Below are 23,428 nucleotides of genomic sequence, written 5' to 3'. Positions count from 1 at the left end.
ACACCTGTGAGTCCCTGGCCAAAGACCACCCTAAGTGGAGGAAGAGCATCCGGGAGAGCGCTGAGCACCTCGAGTCTCGTCGCCGAGAGCGTGCAGAAAGCAAGCGCAGGCAGCGGAAGGAGCGTGCGGCAAACCAGACTCCCCACCCACCCTTTCCCTCAACCACTGTCTGTCCCACCTGTGACAGGGACTGTAATTCCCGTATTGGACTGTTCAGTCACCTGAGAACTCACTTTTAGAGTGGAAGCAAGTCTTCCTCAATTCCGAGGGAATGCCTCTGATGACGATGATGCACCAGGACATAAAAATTATACTCTGATCGGATAAAACAGTAACGAGTGAGTACCTCAAAGCCTATTTACATGTAGGGCTGGCATACATTCTGTACTATGGCCACCATTTGCCCCACTGGAGAAAGATTGGACACACATTGGACGGGTAGTTGGGGAAATTATTTCCCACTGCCCTCAGCTGATGACGGAAAAGTTAATAAAAAAGACATCAGGTTATTCAAACATCCCACCCCCTTCCACATCCCACATCCCAACCTAATGGAAAGAAGGGCTATGAACACTGTTTGTACATTGGACGGTGGAGCAGAACGACAGCCAAGACATCTCCACGGTGATCCCATGAGCATTGACGGATTCATTTTATCAAGTACCCTGGACATGCCTCATGCATCCATTTGTCCCGGGCCCTGTTCCTCCCGAGCTGCACGCGTTATAATCCCACGGCCTCAGTAACCAGGAATGAAGCCCTGACTCCCAACCAAACCGTTCGATCTCACCCTGGATTCCCTCCACCTTTTACAGTTCTGTTCTGAATACGTCGATTCTTGCCGAGGGTAGTGGGGGCGCGGAGGGGGGGGGGGTTTGCAGGGCTGAAAGTCCCCCCCCCCCCCATCACCTCATTAAAATGGCTATCCGCCACACGAGAGTGGCTGGCAGCGCGTGCCCGGAGGCTATTTAACCGTGGAGGACATCGTAGACCTCGCCTGCCCTCGACGTTGACACGCGTCCACCTTCCAGCGGGAGGGGGGTGGGGGGGAGGCGCTACAGAGCCAAGGCAAAACGCTGTCTTTCCCCAAGTCCAGGAAATGCCAAACCCCAAATCCGACGACCCAACTGGGCTTTGCTCAATCAGTGGAGACTGGCGGGGTGGTGGGGGGGGGTTTCAAGACTTTGACCTGCAATCTATACGGCTTTAGTACCACACCGTAGGGTGCATTGGTGCATGAACCCATTGGTGGGAGGGGGAAGGGGAGCTCTCCCATTTCTTTTCTGTCACGTTACGCCAGTTAATAAAGTGAGAAAAGTTAGAAATTAATTGACGGCTTATGCCTCCGAAAGTTACTCCAGTTCCGTAACAGCATAGCAAAATAAGTTCTACATCGCAAAATATATTAAGATTTGTTGATAAATTAGTTTTGTTTCCCCCCACCCCCCAGTCCGACACACGTTAAAAAGGTGGCTTCGAATAATTAAACATCACGTAGTCCAGGTAATAAAAGTTATACAGCTTTTGCCTTTCCAAAGGGGATATTTGCGCGAGATATTGTTCAACCACAGCAGAGGTAGTCCTCTCATCGCTGGAGTGCCTGTCTTTGAAGCTAGGGAACTGGAGCCCCAGAGGAGCATCGATCAGCTTCAGAAAGTAGTTTGCATCATTTTCCAAGTTCTCAAACTTTCCAATGAAGTCGTAATTAATGAGGCAGGGGGAGCAGAGTTTGCTCATCTGCTCCCAGTGAATGTCCATGCCGATGGGCTTCTGCGGGTCCAAGAGGTATTGAACGAACTCCCTGAAAGTCACCCCTGACCCCGTCGCCAGGGCCTCGACGCTCGCGTTGGTCCTGTACTTCTTCAAGATGGCCTTGCCGAACACAGGGTGGTAGTAGCTGTTGGGGTGCTCGAACTTGTCCCTGAAGGCCGACACCAGCCTCTCCATCGGGTCCCTCACGAACAGGACCTTCGCGAAGGTGGTCAGGAGCTCGTAGGCCTCCTTGAGGCTGTAGCTGTCCAGCTTGCGGAGCCGCTTGCCGTAGTGCACGAAGTCGTGCGAGATGTTGTGGGGGGAGGAGGCGAGGCCGTTGAGCACCATCAGGACGCGCTTCCAGTTGGAGCAGCCAGCCTTGGGCACCTCGCAGTACAGCAGCCGGTGCTTGTCCTCCACGTAGACCCGCGACACCAGCCGAATCAAGGAGGTCCTGCGCCGGTTGACGTAGTACTTCTTGCAGAACTCGGTGAGGGACCGCTTCCGTCGCTCCTGGACCTCGTCGGTCGCCAGGCTGTGGTTGAAGAGGTGGCGGGCTGGCGGGTTGTCAGCCGGCTCCAGGAACCGCTTCAGCAACAGGGTCCGCATCTTCTTCTGCTGGGACAACCTCTTCTTCAGCGAATCACCGGCCTCCGTGAAGGGGTACGCGGTGGGCTTTGGAGCAGTCCCATTGCCAACGTCCTCAACCCGGTAACCCACAGCCTGTGCTGCCCTGAAACTTGTGCGATCCTTTCCTGGATTTTCAGTTGCTTTATCCCAGGCCTATAAAAGAAAAGAAAATAAAATAAACTGAAACAATGAGTCTAAAGAAAGAAAGACTTGAATTTATGTAGCGCCTGTCACGACCACCGGATGTCTCAAAGTGCTTTACAGTCATAAGAACATAAGAAATAGGAGCAGGAGTAGGCCATACGGCCCCTAATACGATCATGGCTGATCCGATCATGGACTCAGGTCCACTTTCCTGCCCGTTCCCCATAACCCCTTTGTTCCCTTATCGTTTAAGAAACTGTCTATTTCTGTCTTAAATTTATTCAATGGCCCGGCTTCCACAGCTCTCTGAGGCAGTGAATTCCACAGATTTACAACCCTCTGAGAGAAGAAATTCCTCCTCATCTCAGTTTTAAATGGGCGGCCCCTTATTCTAAGATTATGCCCCCTAGTTCTAGTCTCCCCCATCAGTGGAAACATCCTCTCTGCATCCACCTTGTCAAGCCCCCTCATAATCTTATACATTTTGATAAGATCACCTCTCATTCTTCTGAAGTCCAATGAGTAGAGGTCTAACCTCCTCAACCTTTGCTCATAAGTCAAACCCCCTCATCTCCGGAATCAACCGAGTGAAAGTCAATTAAGTATTTTTTGAAGTGTAGTCACAGTTATAACGTAGGAAATAAGAACTTAAGAAATAGGAGCAGGAGTAGGTCATAAGGCCCCTTGAGCCTGCTCCGCCATTTATTACGATCATGGCTGATCTGATCATGGACTCAGGTTCACTTCCCCGCCCGCCCCCATAAATATACTTTCTAGCCGTTCGCTTTATAGGATCAAATGTAAATGATTGTAGAATGATTGTAGAAAGCCAGAGGTGGCATCTATCTCCTACAGGCACCAAATTACAGTGGTACAGTGGTTATGTTACTGGATTAATTATCTAGAGCCCTGGACTAATTATCTGGAGACATGAGTTCAAATCCCACCATGATAACTGGGGAAATTAAATTTAGTTTATTTAATAAATGTGGAATAAAAAGCTAGTGTCAGTAATGGTGACCATGAAACTACCGGATTGTCGTAAAAATCCATCTGGTTCACTAATGTCCTTTACGTGAGGAAATCTACCGCCTTTACCTGGCCTGGCCTATATGTGACTCCAGACCCACAGCAACTGCCCTCTGTCTTATTCATGGCAGCAGCTCACCACCATCTTTTAGAGGGAAATTAGGAATGGGTAATAAATGCTGGACTTGCCAACGAAGCCCACATCCCATAGAAACATAGAAAATAGGTGCAGGAGTAGGCCATTCGGCCCTTCAGGCCTGTACCACCATTCAATAAGATCATGGCTGATCATTCACCTCAATGTCCCTTTCCTGCTTTCTCTCCATACCCCTTGACCCCTTTAGCCGTAAGGACCATATCTAAACCCCTCTTGAATATATCTAATGAACTGGCATCAACTCTCTGCGGTAGGGAATTCCACAGGTTCACAACTCTCTGAGTGAAGAAGTTTCTCCTCATCTCGGTCCTAAATGGCTTACCCCTTATCCTTAGACTGTGATCCCTGGTTCTGGACTTCCCCAACATTGGGAACATTCTTCCTGCATCTAACCTATCTAAACCCGATAGAATTTTATATGTTTCTATGAGATCCCCTCTCATTCTTCTAAACTCCAGTGAATACAGGCCCCAATCGATCCAGTCTCTCCTCATACGTCAGTCCCGCCATTCCACGAATCAGTTTGGTGAATCTTCGCTGCACTTCCTCAATAGCAAGAACGTCCTTCCTCAGATTAGAAGACCAAAACTGAACACAATATTCCAGGTGAGGCCTCACCAAGGCCCTGTATAACCGCTCCTGTACTCAAATCCCCTAGCTATGAAGGGCAACATGCCATTTGCCTTCTTCACCGCCTGCTGTACCTGCATGCCAACTTTCAATGACTAATGTACCATGACACCCAGGTCTTGTTGCACCTCCCCTTTTCCTAATCTGTCACCATTCAGATAATATTCTGCCTTCATGTTTTTGCCACCAAAGTGGATAACCTCACATTTATCCACATTATACTGCATCTGCCATGCATTTGCCAACTCACCTAACCTGTCCAAATCACCCTGCAGTCTCTTAGTGTCCTCCTCACAGCTCACACCGCCACCCAGCTTCGCGTCATCTGCAAACTTGGAGATATTACACTCAATTCCTTCATCTAAATCATTAATGTATATTGTAAATAGCTGGGGTCCCAGCACTGAGCCCTGCGGCACCCCACTAGTCACTGCCTGACATTCTGAGAAGGATCCGTTTATCCCGACTCTGCTTCCTGTCTGTCAACCAGTTCTCTATTAATTCAGTACATTACCCCCAATACCATGTGCTTTAATTTTGCACACCAATCTCTTGTGTGGGAATTTAAAAAAATGACCTACCACATTGGAAAATGGAAACTTTAAACTTCAATTTTTCTTTTACTTCCAACTCTTTATTCATTGCAGTTAACCGTGCTGTCCGCTTCACAGGATTAAATCTAACCAGCATTGCAGGGGTTTTAATTTTGACTTTGAGCGATAGTGTAAATTGAGTAATGGCAGGACACTAAGAAACATAGAAACATAGAAAATAGGTGCAGGAGTAGGCCATTCGGCCCTTCGAGCCTGCACCGCCATTCAATATGATCATACTGATCATTCACCTCAGTACCCCTTTCCTGTTTTGTCTCCATACCCCCTGATCCCTTTAGCCATAAGGGCCATATCTAACTCCCTCTTGAATATATCCAATGAACTGGTATCAACAACTCTCTGCGGCAGGGAATTCCACAGGTTAACAACTCTCCGAGTGAAGAAGTTTCTCCTCATCTCGGTCCTAAATGGCTTACCCCTTATCCTTAGACTGTGACCCCTGGTTCTGGAACTCCCCAACATCGGGAACATTCTTCCTGCATCTAACCTGTCCAGTCCCGTCAGAATTTTATACATTTCTATAAGATCCCCTGTCATCCTTCTAAACTCCAATGAATACAGGCCCAGTGTAGATGAACAAAGGAACCTTGGAGTGCAGGTCCACAGATCCCTGAAGGTAGCAGACCAGGTAGATAAGGTGGTTAAGAAGGCATCAGGGAGGCTTTGAGGGTGTCCTTGTAACGCTTCCGCTGCCCAAATAAAGTGCGACATCCCCACTGACACTTGGGAGTCCCTGGCTGTAGACCGCCCTAAGTGGAGGAAGAGCATCCGGGAGGGCGCTGAGCACCTCGAGTCTCGTCACCGAGAGCATGCAGAAAGCAAGCGCAGGCAGCGGAAAGAGCGTGCGGCAAACCAGTCCCACCCACCCTTTCCCTCAACCACTATCTGTCCCACCTGTGACAGGAACTGTGGCTCTCGTATTGGACTGTTCAGCCACCTAAGGAATCATTTTAAGAGTGGAAGCAAGTCTTCCTCGATTCTGGGGGACTGCCTGTGATGATAAAAAGGCATTACGGATTACTTGCCTTTATTAGCTGAGGCTTAGAATACAAGAGCAGGGGGGTTATGCTTGAACTGTATAAAACACTGGTTAGGCCACAGCTGGAGTACTGCGTGCAGTTCTGGTCACCACATTACAGGAAAGATGTGATTGCACTGGAAAGGGTACAGAGGAGATTTACGAGGATGTTGCCTGGACTGGAGAATTTTAGCTCTGAGGAAAGATTGGATAGGCTGGGGTTGCTTTCATTGAAACAGAGGAGGCTATAGACACCCAGGGTTCTGCGGACACCAGTTTGAGAACCTCTGATGTGACACACCTATTAAGTTGAATTACCTTTGGCCTTTGGTCCCGTTGAATCTTGTATCTCAAAACTAGAAAAGAAAGCAGAATACAAGGTAAGCAGTAATTCTCATGGAAGCACAATCTTTAAGAACAGAAGCGAAATCATCAGGACAAAATAAGCTGGTGCTGGGGGTTACGTTATAGGGCCGGATATTGTGGGAGGAATATCGGGGAGGTGATCGGACAACGATACTTCCGGCACCCGTACATATGCAGTTAAACGTGGAAATTCAGAAGCTGAAAGAAAGGGGTCTTTTACGTCCACCTGAGAGAGCAGACGGGGCCTCGGATTAATGTCTCATTTGAAAGACGGCACCTCCGACAGTGCAGCGCTCCCTCAGTACTGCACTGGGAGTGTCAGCCTAGATTTGTGTGCTCAAGTCTCTGGAGTGGGACTTGAGCTGACAGCAATATACATAATACTGACACTGTCACCAGTCAGAATCACAGAAATATAAAATTATAGACATCGTTCAGCCATCAAGCCCGTTCCGGCTCTCATCAAGAGTATTTCAGCTGGTCTCCAGCATGGTAAAGAAAGAAGCACTAGCCTGTGTGTATGGAGTTAAAAAGATGCATCAGTACCTGTTTGGTCTCTGGTTTGAACTGGAAACAGTGGTGATTGGTCTGCCATACCAAGCAAATGGGCGAGGAGACCAAACCGTACATCCGTTGCAAAGACGAACTATCCATTCAAGCAGATTGTATATTGTGGGGTAATCGTGTTGTTATGCTCAAGAAAGGCAGAGAGAAATTTGTGCATGATCTACATAGCACGCATCCTGGTATTGTCATGATGAAAGCCATTGCCAGGTCTCATGTATGGTGGCCTGGAATTGACTCTGATCTGGAATCATGTGCGCACCAGTGCAACACTTGCATGCAGCTAAGTAAAGCACCAGCGGAATCACCGCTGAATCTGTAGTCGTGGTTGTTGTGTATGCAATAACTGTTAGATTGAGTACTGTTTAAGTCCAAGAGGTATGACCTTGGCTCTGCTTTATTAAGGCCCAAAATGACTAATATACAAATTGGCTGGCCTTTTATACTTGGGCTGCACATGGCCTCCAACAGTGACGCCATCTAGTGGCTAGTGATCCCAAAAGTACATACATGACAGTGGCCATCTAAACCATGGTCCAGGATCCACATCGACTTTGCAGGTCACTTCCTGGGAAAGATGTTCTTAGTTGTGGTGGATGCTTATTCTAAGTGGATAGAGTGTATAATCATGTCATCCAGCACATCCACAGCTCCCATTGAGAGCCTTCATGCCATGTTTGCTACGCATGGTCTGCCTGACATCGTTGTAAGTGACAACGGATCTTGCTTCACTAGTCTGGAGTTTCAAGAGTTCATGAAACTCAATGGTATCAAACATGTGAGCTCAGCGCCATTCAAACCCACATCCAATGGTCAAGCAGAGCGTGCGGTCCAATCCATCGAGCAGAGTATGAAAGGTGTAACTCAAGGTTCACTGCAAACTCGCTTGTCACGCATATTGCTTAGTTACAGGACAAAACCCCATATGCTTACTGGGGTCTCCCCTGCTGAACTATTGATGAAGAGAAGTCTCAAGACCAGGCGCTCTCTTGTCCACTCTGACTTAAATAATCATGTTGAACACAGACGTCAAAGTCAGCAAGGGTATCATGATCGCGCTACTGTGTCACGCGATATTTCTATCAATGATCCTGTGTATGTACTGAATTATGGTCAAGGCCCAAGTGGATCGCCGGTACTGTTATGGCCAAGGAGGGCAACAGAGTGTTTATCGTTAAGCTCAAGAATGGGCAGACATGCAGGAAACATGTTGATCAGATAAAGCTGCGGCACACGGATGAACCGGAACAGTCTGAGGAAGACACAATCAGTGACCAACCAACATACCCTCAGTCATCAGAGGACTCCGCTGTCATCAGTGAATCTGGACTTTCAATCCCTGACATGGTCATTACCACTCCCATCAGATCGGCTACCCAGCCCCCAGTCATAACAGACTCAGAACACTCAACTGAGACGTTCAACTCGGGAGCGGAAAGCCCCGGACCATCTCAATTTGTAAAAAGGCCGTTACCAATATCTTAAAGAGGGATATTGTCATGTATGTATTTACTAGCCACCAGGTGGCGCCACTGTTGGAGGTAACTGCGCTGTGCGCACGTGTGTGCAGCCCAGATATAACAGGCCAGCCATCTTGTAATGTCATCACATTGGGCCCTAATAAAACAGAGCCAGGTTTGTACCTGTTCGGAGTTTACAGTATTCAAACTTTTGAGTTATTACAGACACAACACTTATGTTGACAGCAAACTAACAATGACCAAAGCTGGGAAGGCGAAGAATCAAGCACTTGGTGACTGAACAATCAGAGAGCTCGGCAAGCACTCAATCTGTCCATCAAGAGGCTCCATTTACACTCGTCAGGCAAACAACGACACAGTCGGAAACAGGACGGTTGCTCCCAAACAGACGCGTTAATGTTTTTCTTCAACAGCTGACAGCAGTTCAAAATCAAAATACGAACACAAACATTGTAGGAACAGAGAGACCCGGGGGTATGTGTGTACAAATCATTGAAAGTGGCAGGGCAGGTTTAAGAAAGCATTTAAAAATGCATACTGGATCCTGGGCTTCATAAATAGAGGTATAGAGTCATCTCTCACTCATAGGCAGTCCCTCGGAATCGAGGAAGACTTGCTTCCACTCCAAAAGTGAGTTCTCAGGTGACTGAACAGTCCAATACGGGAATTACAGTCTCTGTCACAGGTGGGACAGACAGTGGTTGAGGGAAAGGGAGGGTGGGGAGTCTGGTTTGCCGCACGCTCCTTCCGCTGCCTGCGCTTGGTTTCTGCATGCTCTCGGCGATGAGACTCATCTTTAGAGTGGAAGCAAGTCTTACAGAGCAGATGGAGAGCAAATATTTCCTCTGGTAGGGGGAGTCCAGAACAAGGGGGAAATCACCTTAAATTAGAGCCAGGCCGTTCAGGGGTGAGATCACTGGAAAGGGCAGTGCAAATCTGGACCTTTCTCCCCCCAAAAAGCTGTTAGGGCTGGGGGGGGTCCAATTGAAAATGTCAAAACTGAGACAGATTGATTTTCGGGTAAGGATATTAAGGGTTATGGAACTAAGGCGGGTTCACGGAGTTAAAGTACAGATCAGCCATGATCCAATTGAATGGCGGAACAGGGTGGAGGCGATGAATGGCCTCCTCCTGTTGCTATGCAACCATTGTACCAAGAGGAGAGAGAGAGAGAGAGAGTCTGAGGATAGGAGGGTCGGGGGAGAGAGGGAGACCAGGGGACTGGTGATTGAGTGGCGGGGGGGTGGGGGAAGGAAGGAAGACTTGCATTTATATTGCGCCTTTCACAACCACATGGTGCCCAAAGCGCTTTACAGCCAATGAAGTACTTTTGAAGTGTAGACACTGTTGTAATGTAGGAAATGCCCAGCAGTCTGAGCGGCCCCCGGCCTGTGAGCACCATCGGAGCAGGCCGGGGACCGGAAGGAGCAGCGTGTGGCGGCCTACCATTCCAGGGAGCAGCACGTGCTGGAGCAGGAGAGCGACGGCAGCGAAGAGTGACGTCACCACGGTCCAGGTCGGTGATTGGAGCGTGGGCAGGTACAGCAGGAGCGGCGAGGTCGGGGCGAAGGAGCGGCGAGAGATTGTAGAGGGTCGTGATCAGGGCCCAGGAGAGGCGAGGGCCCAGGGGCAGCACGGGCCCAGCCCACACTGTGCGATATGTGTGCGCACTGGGTCCGTGCAGCAGAGCTGGTCTCCAGTCGTCCTGGTTAACCCTTGCCACTGGACCAAGACCTAGCTCTGTCAAGCCCGTGTGGTGGCTGGTGTGCAACGGTCACCCCACGTTAAAAAAATCCACCCACAGGTATCTTCCACCCTTCAACATGTAGTTCGGGATCTGGAATATTAGGTCCTTCATTGAAACACCTGTGAACTTTTTGACGTGGAAGCAAGTCATCCTCGACTCGAGGGACTGCCTGTGATGATGATGATGAAGGAAATGAGGTGGATAATTTGCGCACAGCAAGCTCCCACAGACATCAATGTGATAATGACCAGATCATTTGTATTTTTTAGTGATATTGATTGAGGGATTACATACATGCATAAGAACATAAGAAATAGGAGCAGGAGTAGACCATATGGCCTCTCGAGCCTGCTCCGCCATTTAATACGATCATGGCTGATCTGATCATGGACTCAGGTCCACTTCCCTGCCCGCTCCCCATAACCCCTTACTCCCTTATCGGTTAAGAATCTTTAGTGGCCCAGGACACTGAGAATAACTCCCCTGCTCTTCTTCGAAATAGTGTCCATGGGATCTTTTACATTCCAACCGAGAGAGCAGACGGGGCCTCGGTTTAACGCCTCATCCGAAAGATGGGAGGGGAAGAGAGAGGCAGACTGGGGCATGGGGGGGGGGCGAGGGGGCCATCAGATTCTGCAGAGCCCGAAGCAGCATCAGCAAAGTGGCTGGAAAATCGCACCCATGAATTTTTCTCTCATCTCTCCATGGCATCACCCCTCCCTATCTTTGTAATCTCCTCCACCCCCCACCCCCCGTCCTGATCATTACAGGTGCAGCGTCCAAAATCCGGAGTTCCGGAATCCGGAATGTTCCCGGATCCGGACCCGTTGACCTCAGGCCCTGCCTCACCGCCGCCGCTGCCCCTACCTCGGGGCCTCCTCGCCGGCTCGCCCGCACACCTCCTCCTCAACGGGGCCCCGCCCGACGACCTCATCGATGGGGCCGGTGACCCGAACAGCTCCTCAGCGAGCACCCCCCCCCCCCACCCCCCCTCCCTTTCTGACGTTCCGAAATCCGGAAATACCCGAAACTGGACTCGGGGTGTTTCCAGATTCGTGACGTCAGAAAGACGTTCCAAAATCCGGAAAAAAAGCAGAATCCGGAACAGCCTTGGTTCCAGATTCTCGACGTTGCACCTGTATCACGCTCCTTAAAACCTACCTCTTTGACCAAGCCCTGTCCTAATATCTCCCAATGTGGCTCGGTGTCACATTCTGTTTGATAACGTTCCTGTGAAGCGCCTGGGAACGTTTATGCTACATGCGAGTTGTTGTTGTATCCAGGCCCAGGCTATTGTCCACGCCAAGGTCCCAGCACTTTCGGCATGGATTGTGCCTCAGTGATCAATCGGTCTACGTGCCAGTTGCCATATCTGGGTCACGTCCCGATGTCAGGCTGCATTTCCTTCCTCGTACCCCTTTTGTCTCAGCATTAGTTGGTTTGCTGAGACTCAGCAGCGGGCCCGTTGTTTGTGCCAAAACACATTCCTGCCTCAAACTGGCTCACCATTATATCAGAGGCATTGCTGGGATTCTAATTCTACAGCATATTGGCAAGGTCCATAGGTCAATGTCTGACCCTCCCACCCACTGTCTCTCTCTCTCTCTCTCTCTCTCTCTCTCCTCTAGGACCACAGGAACAGGCCAATGTCTGACCCTCCCACCCAGTGTCTCTCTCTCTCTCTCTCCCCTCTAGGACCACAGGAACAGGCCAATGTCTGACCCTCCCACCCACTGTCTCTCTCTCTCTCTCTCTCTCTCTCTCTCTCCCCTCTAGGACCACAGGAACAGGCCAATGTCTGACCCTCCCACCCACTGTCTCTCTCTCTCTCTCTCCCCTCTAGGACCACAGGAACAGGCCAATGTCTAACCCACCCACCCACTGTCTTTCTCTCTCTCTCTCTCCGCTCTAGGACCACAGGAACAGGCCAATGTCTGACCCTCCCACCCACTGTCTCTCTCTCTCTCTCTCTCCCCTCTAGGACAACAGCAACAGGCCAATGTCTGACCCTCCCACCCACTGTCTCTCTCTCTCTCTCTCTCTCCCCTCTAGGACCACAGGAACAGGCCAATGTCTGACCCTCCCACCCACTCTCTCTCTCTCTCTCTCTCTCTCTCCCCTCTAGGACCACAGGAACAGGCCAATGTCTGACCCTCCCACCCACTGTCTCTCTCTCTCTCTCTCTCCCCTCTAGGACCACAGGAACAGGCCAATGTCTGACCCTCCCACCCACTGTCTCTCTCTCTCTCTCCCCTCTAGGACCACAGGAACAGGCCAATGTCTGACCCTCCCAACCACTGTCTTTCTCTCTCTCGCTCCCCTCTAGGACCACAGGAACAGGCCAATGTCTAACCCACCCACCCACTGTCTTTCTCTCTCTCTCTCTCCCCTCTAGGACCACAGGAACCGGCCAATGTCTAACTCCCCATCTTTCCGCCATTCAGTTAGCTCACGGCTGATCCGTATCTAAACTCCATCCACCCAGCTTTGTTCTGTAACCTTTTATATCCTTAGGCAACATAAATCTATCAATCTTAGTTTTGAAATTGTCAATTGACACCCCTCCCCCCCCCCCCACCCCGGCCTGCTGCCCCCCACACACCCCCTCACCCCACCCCCCATCACGCGCACCCAACCCCCACCTCACCCCCCACCATGCCCACGCACACCCCCATACCGCCGCCCCCCACCCCCAGCCCGCTCCCCCCCACCCCACCCCCCCAGCCGCAACAGAGTTTTGGGGGGGTGGGGGGGAGAGTTCCAGATTCCCAGCACCCTTTGTGTGAAGAAGTGCTTCCTTGACATCACCCCTGAACGGCCTGGCTCTAATTTTAAGGTTACGTCCTTAAAACTCCCCCCCACCAGAGGAAACAGTTTCTCTCTCTCTACCCCAGCAACTCTACACAAAAAAGGGAGTAAGGATAAACCCAGCAACTACAGGCCAATCAGTTTAACCTCGGTTGTGGGGAAACTTTTAGAAAGTATAATCCGGGTCAAAATTACAAGTCACTTGGACAAGTATGGATTAATAAGGAAAACCAGCATGGATTTTGTTGAAGTCAAATCGTGTTTAACTAAGGGACGAGGGACTTCAGTTACGGGGATAGACTGGAGAAGCTGGGGTTGTTCTCCTTGGAGCAGAGAAGGTTGAGAGGAGATTTGATCGAGGTGTTCAAAATCATGAGGGGTCTGGACAGAGTAGAGAGAGAGAAACTGTTCCCATTGGCGGAAGGGTCGAGAACCAGAGGACACAGATTTAAGGTGATTGGCAGAAGAACCAAAGGCGACTTGAGGCAAAACATTTTTTTACACAGCGAGTGGTTAGGATCAGGAATGCACTGCCTGAGAGGGTGGTGGAGGCAGATTCAGTCGTGGCTTTCAAAAGGGAGTTGGATAAGTACCTGAAGGAACAAAAATTGCAGGGCTACGGGGAAAGGGCGGGGCGAGTGGGACTGGCTGAGGTGCTCTTGCAGAGAACCGGCACGGGCTCGAAGGGCAGAATGGCCTCCTTCTGTGCTGTAACCATTCTATGATTCTAACTCCTTTAAACACCTCTGTAGTGTCTCTAGTAAGCACTGTAGTAATGACTCCACTTGAACTGTTGTGACCTCAATCCATTTATTGCAGCTCCTGAATGAGGTTACAGTAAGGTGAGCTCCCTTTTATTCCTGGTTACCTGCGGTGTGCAGGTGACCTCCAGGTCTCCACCAGTTGCACCCTCTAGTGGTACAGGCATAGTGTATACAGTGTAAACATTCATTGGTCTTATGTAACTGTACATTGAGTGTACAGGGTATATACATACACAACCTCAAGAGAGGCTGACTGCGAGATATGATAAAGGCAATAGATATTTCCACAGGGATGCTAATGGGATTAGGTGCAAGTGATAAAAGTGAATTGAGAGTTATGGCCATTCCATGAGATATTTATACTTCATATATGGGTAACCATTCACTCTCCTGTTTACACCACACACACACCACCTGTCTGAAATGACTGTTTAATAATAAATCACAAAACAATATTGTTCATTTTAACTATAACTTCCGTTAAAAGACACCAGGCCTGGAAAGATCAGCTCAAAACAGGCCCAAATGTCACCATTTTAGAGAAGCTGGGATTTCTCTCTTTAGAGCAAGAGAAGGTTAAGAGGAGATTTAATAGAGGCGTTCAAAATCATGAGTGGTTTTGATAGAGTAAATAAGGAGAAATTGTTTGACTGGCAGGAGGGCCGGTAACCAGAGGACACAGATTAAAGGCAACAGAACCAGAAGGGGAGAGGAGGAGAATTAAAAAAAAACACGATGAGTTGTTGTGATCTGGAACGCACTGCCTGAAAGGCCGGTGGGAGCAGGTTCAATACAGGTTGAACCTCCCTTATCCGGAACCCTCGGGACCTGGCCTGTTCTGGATAAGAGATTTTTTCCGGACGAGGGGCGGTCATGTTAAATTGGATGGTACGGGTACTGAGCAAGGGGATATCGGGGCTGGCTTGGGGCTGGGAGTGCGGCAGAGAGATCATGGGGTGGGGGGGGGGGTGCAGGGGTGGTGGATCGCAGGGTCAGGCCAGCGATTGCGGGAGTCGGCAGCGAGGAAGGACTTTAATTTGTTTATGTCGGAGTTATGTGCGTGCGCCACCCGGTGGCCGGAAATGGTTCCGGACGAGGGGTGGTTCCGGATAAGGGAGTTCTGGATAAGGGAGGTTCAACCTGTAGGGAATTGGATAAATACTGGAAGGGGTAAAATGTGCCGGGCTGTGGGGAAAGAGCAGGGGGAAGTGGGACTAATTGGTTCGCTCTTTCACAGAGCCGGCACAGGAACGATGGGCCGAATGGCTTTCTCCTCTCCTGTACGATTCTATCACTTAATCATTACTTCCTTTCTTATCTAGTCTGTTCTTACTATTACTGGGCTAAAAAGATGGTAAAAACGCAAGCTGCTAGCGACTCGGTTTACCAGTGGTGCAATTTGTGGCATGATGCAGAATTAATCTTCTTGCTGCATTAACTTACTGAAGTCCCTATCCACAGGCATTACCCGTGGACTTTCCAGCTAAAATAAATTTGCTTCATCCAACAGGTCACATAATCCTGGAAAGAATTTGACATTTGATAGTTGGTTGAATTATTCAGGAGCAATGAGGGTTCAGTGAACTGTGCACAAATATCCCTGTAATGATTAGTCGAAGTTCTAATTAAAAATTTTCCATGCCTCAAAGTGATGTTTATCTGTTTTTTTTGAGAGGCGACCTTGGATTGATATTTCCAGTCAAACGCTCAGCAGGTCATTTGACGAGTCATCAGAAATCTTGCTCAGTCTCTTTTGTGGTTCTCAAACTCTCACCCAGACCTTTAACCCTTAGTAACCCCCTTCGAATTCTATCAAATTCTCAATCTTCAAATCCCTCCATGGCCTCCCCCACCTCCCTATCTCTGTAACCTCCTCCAGCCCTACAACACACCCCCCCCCCCCCACTGAGATCTCTGCGCCCCCCCAATTCTGACCTCTTGAGCATCCCCTGATTTCCATCGCTCCACCATCGGCGGCCGTGCCTTCAGCTGCCTGGGCCCTAATCTCTGGAATTCTCTCCCTAAACCTCTCCACCTCTCCTTTCTCCTTTAAGACGATCCTTAAAACCTTTCTCTTTGACCAAAAGAAAGAAAGACGGACTTGCATTTATATAGCGCCTTTCATGGCTACCAGACGTCTCAATGAAGTACTTTTTTGCAGTGTAGTCACTTGTAATGTAGGAAATGTGGCAGCCAATTTGCACACAGCAAGCTCCCACAAACAGCAATATGATAATCCGTTTTTGCGGTGTTAATTGAGGGATAAATATTGGACAGGATAACTCCCCTGCTCTTCTTCGAAATAGTGCCATGGGATCTTTTACGTCCACTGAGAGGGCAGATTTAACGTTTCATCAGAAAGACTGCACCTCTGCCTGTGCGGCACTCCCTCAGCACTGCGCTGGAGTGGAAAAGAATTGCAGGGCTATGGGGAAAGAGCAGGGGGGGGTGCCGTGGTGTGGGAGAGTAGGACTAATTGGATCGCTCTTTCAAAGAGCTGGCACAGGTCCGATGGGCCGAATGGCCTCCTTCTGTGCTGTATCATCCTATGATTATACTGGTTAGCTCAAGGGATAAAAAAGAGCCTGTTATGTGAGGAAAACCAAAGTTACTGATAAGGGATTAAATCAACTAAATTCTCCTGATTCGGAGCTGCATTTTGTATAATTCTGTGGTGCGCAATTGTCAGGTGGAAGGAGCGAGAGAAACGTATAAGTATCGGCTGTTTGCGACGAGTATTTGGATTGGTTAAGGCGTAAGATATGGAGCCACTTTATAACCCATGGTGAATATTTGTAACCCATGGTGAACAGGAATGTGATCTTAGCTTCATCAGGAGTTTAAAATTAAGCAGAATATTATGAGGGGACCGAGATAGAGTGGATGAGAAGAACCTATTTCCCGTAGCAGAGGGTCAATAACCAGGGAGCATAGAATTAAAGTAATTGGTGGAAGGACTAGAGGGGAGTTAAGGAGAACTTTTTTCACCCAGAGGGTGGTGGGGGTCTGGAACTCACTGCCTGAAAGGGTGGTAGAGGCAGAAACCCTCATCGCATTTAAAACATACTGGGATGTGCACCTGAAGTGCCGTAACCTGCATGGTTACGGAGAAGAAAAAGAAAGTCTTACATTTATATCTCATCATCATCAGAGGCAGTCCCTCGGAATCAAGGAAGACTTGCTTCCACTCTAAAAGTGAGTTCTCAGGTGGCTGAACAGTCCAATACGGGAATTACAGTCTCTGTCACAGGTGGGACAGACAGTGGTTGAGGGAAAGGGAGGGTGGGGAGTCTGGTTTGCCGCACGCTCCTTCCGCTGCCTGCGCTTGGTTTCTGCATGCTCTCGACGACGAGACTCGAGGTGCTCAGCGCCCTCCCGGATGCACTTCCTCCACTTAGGACGGTCATTTACATTTACATTTATATAGCGCCTTTCACGACCACCGGACGTCTCAAAGCGCTTCACAGCCAATTAAGTTATTTTTTTGAAGTGTAGTCACTGTTGTAATGTAGGAATCAAGAGCTGGAAAGTGGGATTAGGCTGGGTGGCTCTTTTCTGGCCGGCACAGACACGATGGGCTGAATGGCCTCCAACTGTGCCATAAATTCCAATGATTCATTGCAGAAGCTTCCAGCAACAAAACTTGTATTTATATAGTGCCTTAGGGCAGAATTAGAGGAGCGCACTCATCTCGGGGAGGGGGGGGGGGGTTGTGAGGCTGGAGGAGATTACAGAGATAGGGAGAGGTGAAGCCATGGAGGGATTAGGAAGAGAATTTTGAAATTGAGGCGTTGCTTAACCAGGAGCCAATGTAGGTCAGCGAGCACAGTGGGTGATGGGTGAGCAGGACTTGGTGCGAGTTAGGACATAGGCAGCCGAGTTTTGGATCCCATGTAGTTTACGTAGGGTAGAATGTGGGAGGCCAGCCAGGAGTGCGTTGGAATAGTCGAGTCTAGAGGTAACAAAGACATGGATGAGGGCTTCAGCAGCGGATGAGCTGAGACATAGTTTAACCAGGCGATGTTATGGAGGTGGAAATAGGCGGTTTTAGTTATGCTGCGGATATGGGGGTCGGAAGCTCATTTCAGGGTCAAATATGAGGCCAAGGTTGGGAACAGTCTGGTTCAGCCTCAGACAGAAGCTGGGGAGAAACAGGGACAGATTCACCGTGGGGTGAATGAGGCTTTAGTCCCAGACCCACCAAAGAACAACGGCCCACCAAATAAGTATAAGAAAAAAATATAAGGCCTCCCAAATAGGCTGAATAGAATAGACAATAGAGAGGCAAGCTATCTTTACTATTTATCTGTGTTATTATTTAACTGTGTTATTATATAATATATTTAATATATAAAATAAATGTTAATACATTAAATATTATATTAATATTTAGTACAAGTCCACAGTATTAATTTTGTATTATATTAATGCATTTGATATTTACGAAAGGAGACAGGTCAGAGAAGGTTCACTCGGTTGATTCCGGAGATGAGGGGGGTTGACTTATGAGGAAAGGTTGAGGAGGTTGGGCCTCTACTCATTGGAATTCAGAAGAATGAGAGGTGATCTTTGTCATGTATCCCACACGACTGTACATAACTGTATCTTACCATGCTATACATGACTGTAACCAGAGATGACCTGTAACCACAAGCTTACCTTACCACCAGGGGTGCACTTGCAGGAGACACTGGATACCTGTCCCAGACAGGTATATAAGGACAGGTCTCAGGCAAGTGTGGCATTCGAGAGCTGTGTAATAAAGGTGCAGGTCCAGAGTGACCTTGGCTTCAGTATGTGCCTCGTGTGAATCTGTACTGCAGGGACAGGACTTTACAATCTTATTGAAATATATAAGATTATGAAGGGGCTTAACAAGGTGGATGCAGAGAGGATGTTTACACTGATGGGGGAGACTAGAACTAGGGGGCATGATCTTAGAATAAGGGGTCGCCCATTTAAAACTGAGATGAGGAGGAATTTCTTCTCTCAGAGGGTTGTAAATCTGTGGAATTCTCTGCCCCAGAGAGCTGCGGAGGCTGGGACATTGAATATATTTAAGGCGGAGATAGACAGATTTTTGAGCGATAAGGGAGTAAAGGGTTATGGGGAGCGGGCAGGGAAGTGGAGCTAAGTCCATGATCGGATCAGCCATGGTCGTATTAAATGGCGGAGCAGGCTCTAGGGGCCAAATGGCCTACTCCCGCTCCTATTTCTTATGTTCTTATGTAAGTCCACCATAGTAATTTTTATTATAGTTATGCATTTGATATCTCCTTTCATTGTTGAATATACCGGCTTTTGTTTTCACACTCAGAATCAGAATTATATACGCAATGTATTGAACATGAACTAAGATAATTATAGGCCCATTTGCCCCAGGCCCATTAGGCCCTCAATCCGGCCCTGGGGAGAGGGATGGAGTCGGTCGCTAGGGAACGGGGGTTTGTGGCGAGGAGATAAAACAATGGCATCGGTCTTCCTAATTGGGAGAAAATTTCATGCTCATCCAGAACGGGATGTCGGGACAATTCACAGACACTGAATCTCACGTTGGCAGCTGAATCTCTGCCCACTTGGCTCCGGTTTGACAACTGAGCTTCAAGCTGCATGTAAACATTTCCCACACGGCAACAAGCAATCTGCGTACAGTTTCCACAAGGTATTAACACAATCTCTTCTGAAGAGGGTTATTCTTTATCGTTGCCAGTTTTATGAGGTTCCCTTGGCAATCGTCGAGATAAAAGAGAAATCCGGACTTGATGCTGATTGAAGCAAATTAAGCCACGCTGGCTGTCAGGCACTGCTTCTGGACTCTCCCAGGACACAGCCGGTGATATTTAGCAATTACACCCGCCATCGAGACAGAACTGTAATTGTTAGGCTTGTTAGTGCGGATGTGTGGTGGCATCCCATGGGGTTCAATAAATCCTGGGAACCTTCATATTTTGTGTTGTTAACCCACCGCCTGTCATTTCATGAATCTTACGAGACTGTCTCTAATGCAATCGGACAATGGATAAAAAAAAAATCTTTATTCACCAGAGTGTAACATTGCAGAACACAGGAGCAGGAGGTGGCCATTCAGCCCTTCGAGCCTGTTCCGCCATTCAATAAGATCATGGGCTGATCTGATCATAGACTCAGCTCCACTTCCCCGCCCGCTCCCCATATCCCTTGAATCCCTTATCGGTTAAGAAACTGTCTATCTCTGTCTTAAATTTATTCAATGTCCCAGCTTCCACAGCTCTCTGAGGCAGCGAATTCCATAGATTTAGAATCCTCTGAGAGAAGAAATTCCTCCTCATCTCAGTTTTAAATGGGCGGCCCCTTATTCTAAGATTATGCCCCCTAGTTCTAATCTCCCCGATCAGTGGAAACATCCTCTCTGCATCCACCTTGTCGAGCCCCCTCATAATCTTATACGTTTCGATTAGATCACCTCCCATTCTTCTGAATTCCAATGAGTAGAGGCCCAACCTCCTCACTTTTGCTCATAAGTCAACCCCCTCATCTCCAGAATCAACCGAGTGAACCTTCTCTGAACTGCCTCCAAAGCAAGTATATCCTTTCGTAAATATGGAAACCAAAACTGCACGCAGTATTCCAGGTGTGGCCTCACCAATACCCTGTATAACTGTAGCAAGACTTCCCTGCTTTTATACTCCATCCCCTTTGCAATAAAGGCCCAGATTCCATTGGCCTTCCTGATCACTTGCCGTACCTGCATACTAACCTTTTGTGTTTCATGCACCAGGACCCCCAGGTCCCGCTGTGCTGTTGTCAGGGTCCAGCTCATCGGTCCCAGTGCAGAGCTTGCAGCGATGGCCCTACCCTGTAAGGGAGGGAAGGAATCTCAGAACCTGGGAAGCACTGCACCACTACCCCTCCGTCTGCGTCCTGTAGCACTCCGGGAAGCAAGTGGAGCTCTTGATGTAGCGTTCCTTCTCCGGTGCGCCAACACCCAATTTAGAGACAGTGGAGGAGCATTAGCGCTGGTGCTAATTTTTCTAGCTTTCAAAAATTAGTGCCCCAAATGGGGCAGACCCGAATTTCTCCCCCTATAAATTTTACACGGCATTATTTATTTTCCTTCGTAACATCAGTGAAATAAATGGCAATTATTCTGTGCGTTCCTGCAGCGTGACATCAACTCAACCACTTAATACATTACTCATTTGTAATACACTGCGAACTGTGTGTGTTCTGATACAAATACATGTCAGATTAGAATCAAGCTTGAAAACAATGGTGGTGCTTTAAATCTCCTGAGTTGCACTGCAATGGTCCCTCCCCATCGGTATAACTGCACCTGTAAGCGCTGTTAAAGCCGTACCAATTTTCTGTTTACTTCTCGAGAATGGACTGGCTTGCAATGATTAGTCTGAGGGAGAGATAAAACTCTGATCCTGGGCACATATCAACAGAGCTTAGTCAAGCTGGAGAAACGACTGCCATTAGAACTTTTCAAGGCCATAGATCTGGGTCACAGAATTACGCGGAATCAAAGAATAACACCTGTGCTCGCTGACCAACATTGGCTCCCGGTCCGGCAACGCCTCAACTTTGAAATCCTCATCCTTACCTCTCATTCTTCTGAATTCAAATGAGTAGAGGCCCAACCTACTCAACCTTTCCTCATAAGTCAACCCCTCTATCTCCAGAATCAACCCAGTGAACCTTCTCTGAACTGCCTCCAAAGCAAGTATATCCTTCCGTAAATATGGAAAGCCAAACAGCACACAGTACTCCAGGTGTGGCCTCACCAATACACCAATAACATATTAGATTATGAAGGGCTTGACAAGGTGGATGCAGAGAGGATGTTTCCACTGGTGGGGGAGACTCGAACTAGGGGGCACGATCTTAGAATAAGGGGCCACCCATTTAAAACTGAGATGAGAAGAAATTTCTTCTCTCAGAGGGTTGTAAATCTGTGGAATTCGCTGCCTCAGAGAGCTGTGGAAGCTGGGACATTGAATAAATTTAACACAGAAATGGACTGTTTCTTAAACGATAAGGGGAAAAGGGGTTATGGGGAGCGGGCGGGGAAGTGGATCCGAGTCCATGATCGGATCAGCCATGATCTTATTGAATGGTGGAGCAGGCTCGAGGGGCTGTATGGCCTACTCCTGCTCCTATTTCTTATGTTATACAGATGGAGTATGTTCTTATTGTGCTCAAATTCCTCCATGGTCTTTCCTCTTCCCTATCTCTGCAACTCCTGCAGTCCCGAGATCTCCGCGCTCCTCCAATTCTGGCCTCTTGAGCATCACCGATTTTAATCGCTCCACCATTGGCGGCCGTGCCTTCAGCTGCCTGGGTCCCGAGCTCTGGAACTCCCTCCCTAAACCTCTCCGCCTCCCTCTCTCCTCCTTTGAGACGCTCCTTAAAACCTACCTCTTTGAACAGGCTTTTGGCCATCTGTCCTATCTCTCCTTCTGTGGCTCAGTGTCAAATTTTATTTGATAACGCTCCTGTGAAGTTCCTTGGGACGTTTTACTGAGCTAAAGGCGCTATACAAATGGCAAGTTGTTCGTTACTCTCCTAACATGGTCCGGGCCACCCCCCCACCTTTTTAGAAGACACCATGTCGTGCTGCAATCGCACGCATTGAATTCTTCGCTGCCTGCCAGTCGATGCAGAATAGACAGGTGAGTGCTCGGGGGCGGAGAGGATGATGGGGAGGGGTTAAAGGTCCCAGGTCACCGTTTGTTGCGTGGGCAAGAACGTCGGCAGGGCCCAGGTACACAGAGGAGCAGGAAGGCCGTGGCGGACTTGCGACGAGTGAGCGGTGCGGAGGAGCGATGAGGGATCGTGGCTGAGATTTGGTGGGTGATCGTGGCGGAGGTGCGGTGAATGTTTTTGTGGCGGAGGAGCGGTGAGGGAATGTGGTGGAGGTACGGCAAATGAGGGTACGGGGCCCAGAAGAGCCGAGGGCCCAGGGGCAGCAATTGTCAGCCCACACTGTGCGATATGTGGGCGCACTGGGTCCGTGCAGCAGAGCTGGTCTCCAGACGTCCTGATTTAATCCTTGCCACTGGACCAAGACCTCGCTCTGTCAAGCCCCGTGTGGTGGCTGGTGTGCAACGGCCACCCCACGTTAAAAAAATCCACCCACAGGTATCTTCCACCCTTCAACATGGAGTTCGGGATCTGGAATATTAGGTCCTTCATTGAAACACCTGTGAACTCTTGTGGAAGCAAGTCTTCCTCGTTCGAGGGATCGCCTCTTATGATGAGCATAGTTCATGCAATTCTGACAAGGCCAAGTCTGATGGAAAATAAGAAAAGTGGAACACACAAAACGAGAATGTCTTTTTCCAATGGTACCTCATGAGGATAGGTTGTGGTATTTTGAGTTTGGGTTTCAGATACATTTTGCAGCAGGATAAAGACATCTTTAATCTATATCTTGGCATGTTTTTCATCACCTGGGAATGTTTGATACGGGCACTGGATGATAAAGGTGGAAGGGACATGCTGCTGGATGAAATTCACCTTGGGCTCTCTCTGCACTACTCCAGTTATGGCCCCCCAACTCATCCTCGATTTCCATCGTTCCACCACTCCAGAGACTTGAGCACAGAAATCTAGGCTGGGGATACTCCAGTGCATTACTGAGGGAGAGCTGCAATGTCGGAGGGGCAGTACTGAGGGAGCACCGCACTGTCGGAGGGGCAGTACTGAGGGAGCGCCGCACTGTCGGAGGGGCAGTACTGAG

At 48.9% G+C, this 23,428-nt stretch overlaps 1 protein-coding gene across 2 annotated transcripts in view; it reads right to left on the bottom strand.

Annotated features, from left to right (window-relative positions):
- Positions 1-168: 168 nt before the first annotated feature.
- LOC139260824 (carbohydrate sulfotransferase 9-like) overlaps positions 169-23,428 on the bottom strand; it is a 164,066-nt gene continuing 140,806 nt past the window's right edge. For both annotated transcript variants that reach the window (XM_070877038.1, XM_070877037.1), the window contains 2 exons: positions 6,293-6,330; positions 169-2,535 (listed from right to left, as the gene is read on the bottom strand). In XM_070877038.1, the coding sequence (XP_070733139.1) occupies positions 1,462-2,535; positions 6,293-6,330 (1,112 nt within the window). In that variant the 3' untranslated portion in view covers positions 169-1,461. The remainder of the gene's footprint in view (positions 2,536-6,292; positions 6,331-23,428) is intronic.

The sequence above is a fragment of the Pristiophorus japonicus genome, chromosome 1 (genome assembly GCF_044704955.1).
Source record: "Pristiophorus japonicus isolate sPriJap1 chromosome 1, sPriJap1.hap1, whole genome shotgun sequence".
NCBI classification, from domain to species: Eukaryota; Metazoa; Chordata; class Chondrichthyes; family Pristiophoridae; genus Pristiophorus; species Pristiophorus japonicus.
This window is presented reverse-complemented; position numbering and strand designations above follow the sequence as displayed.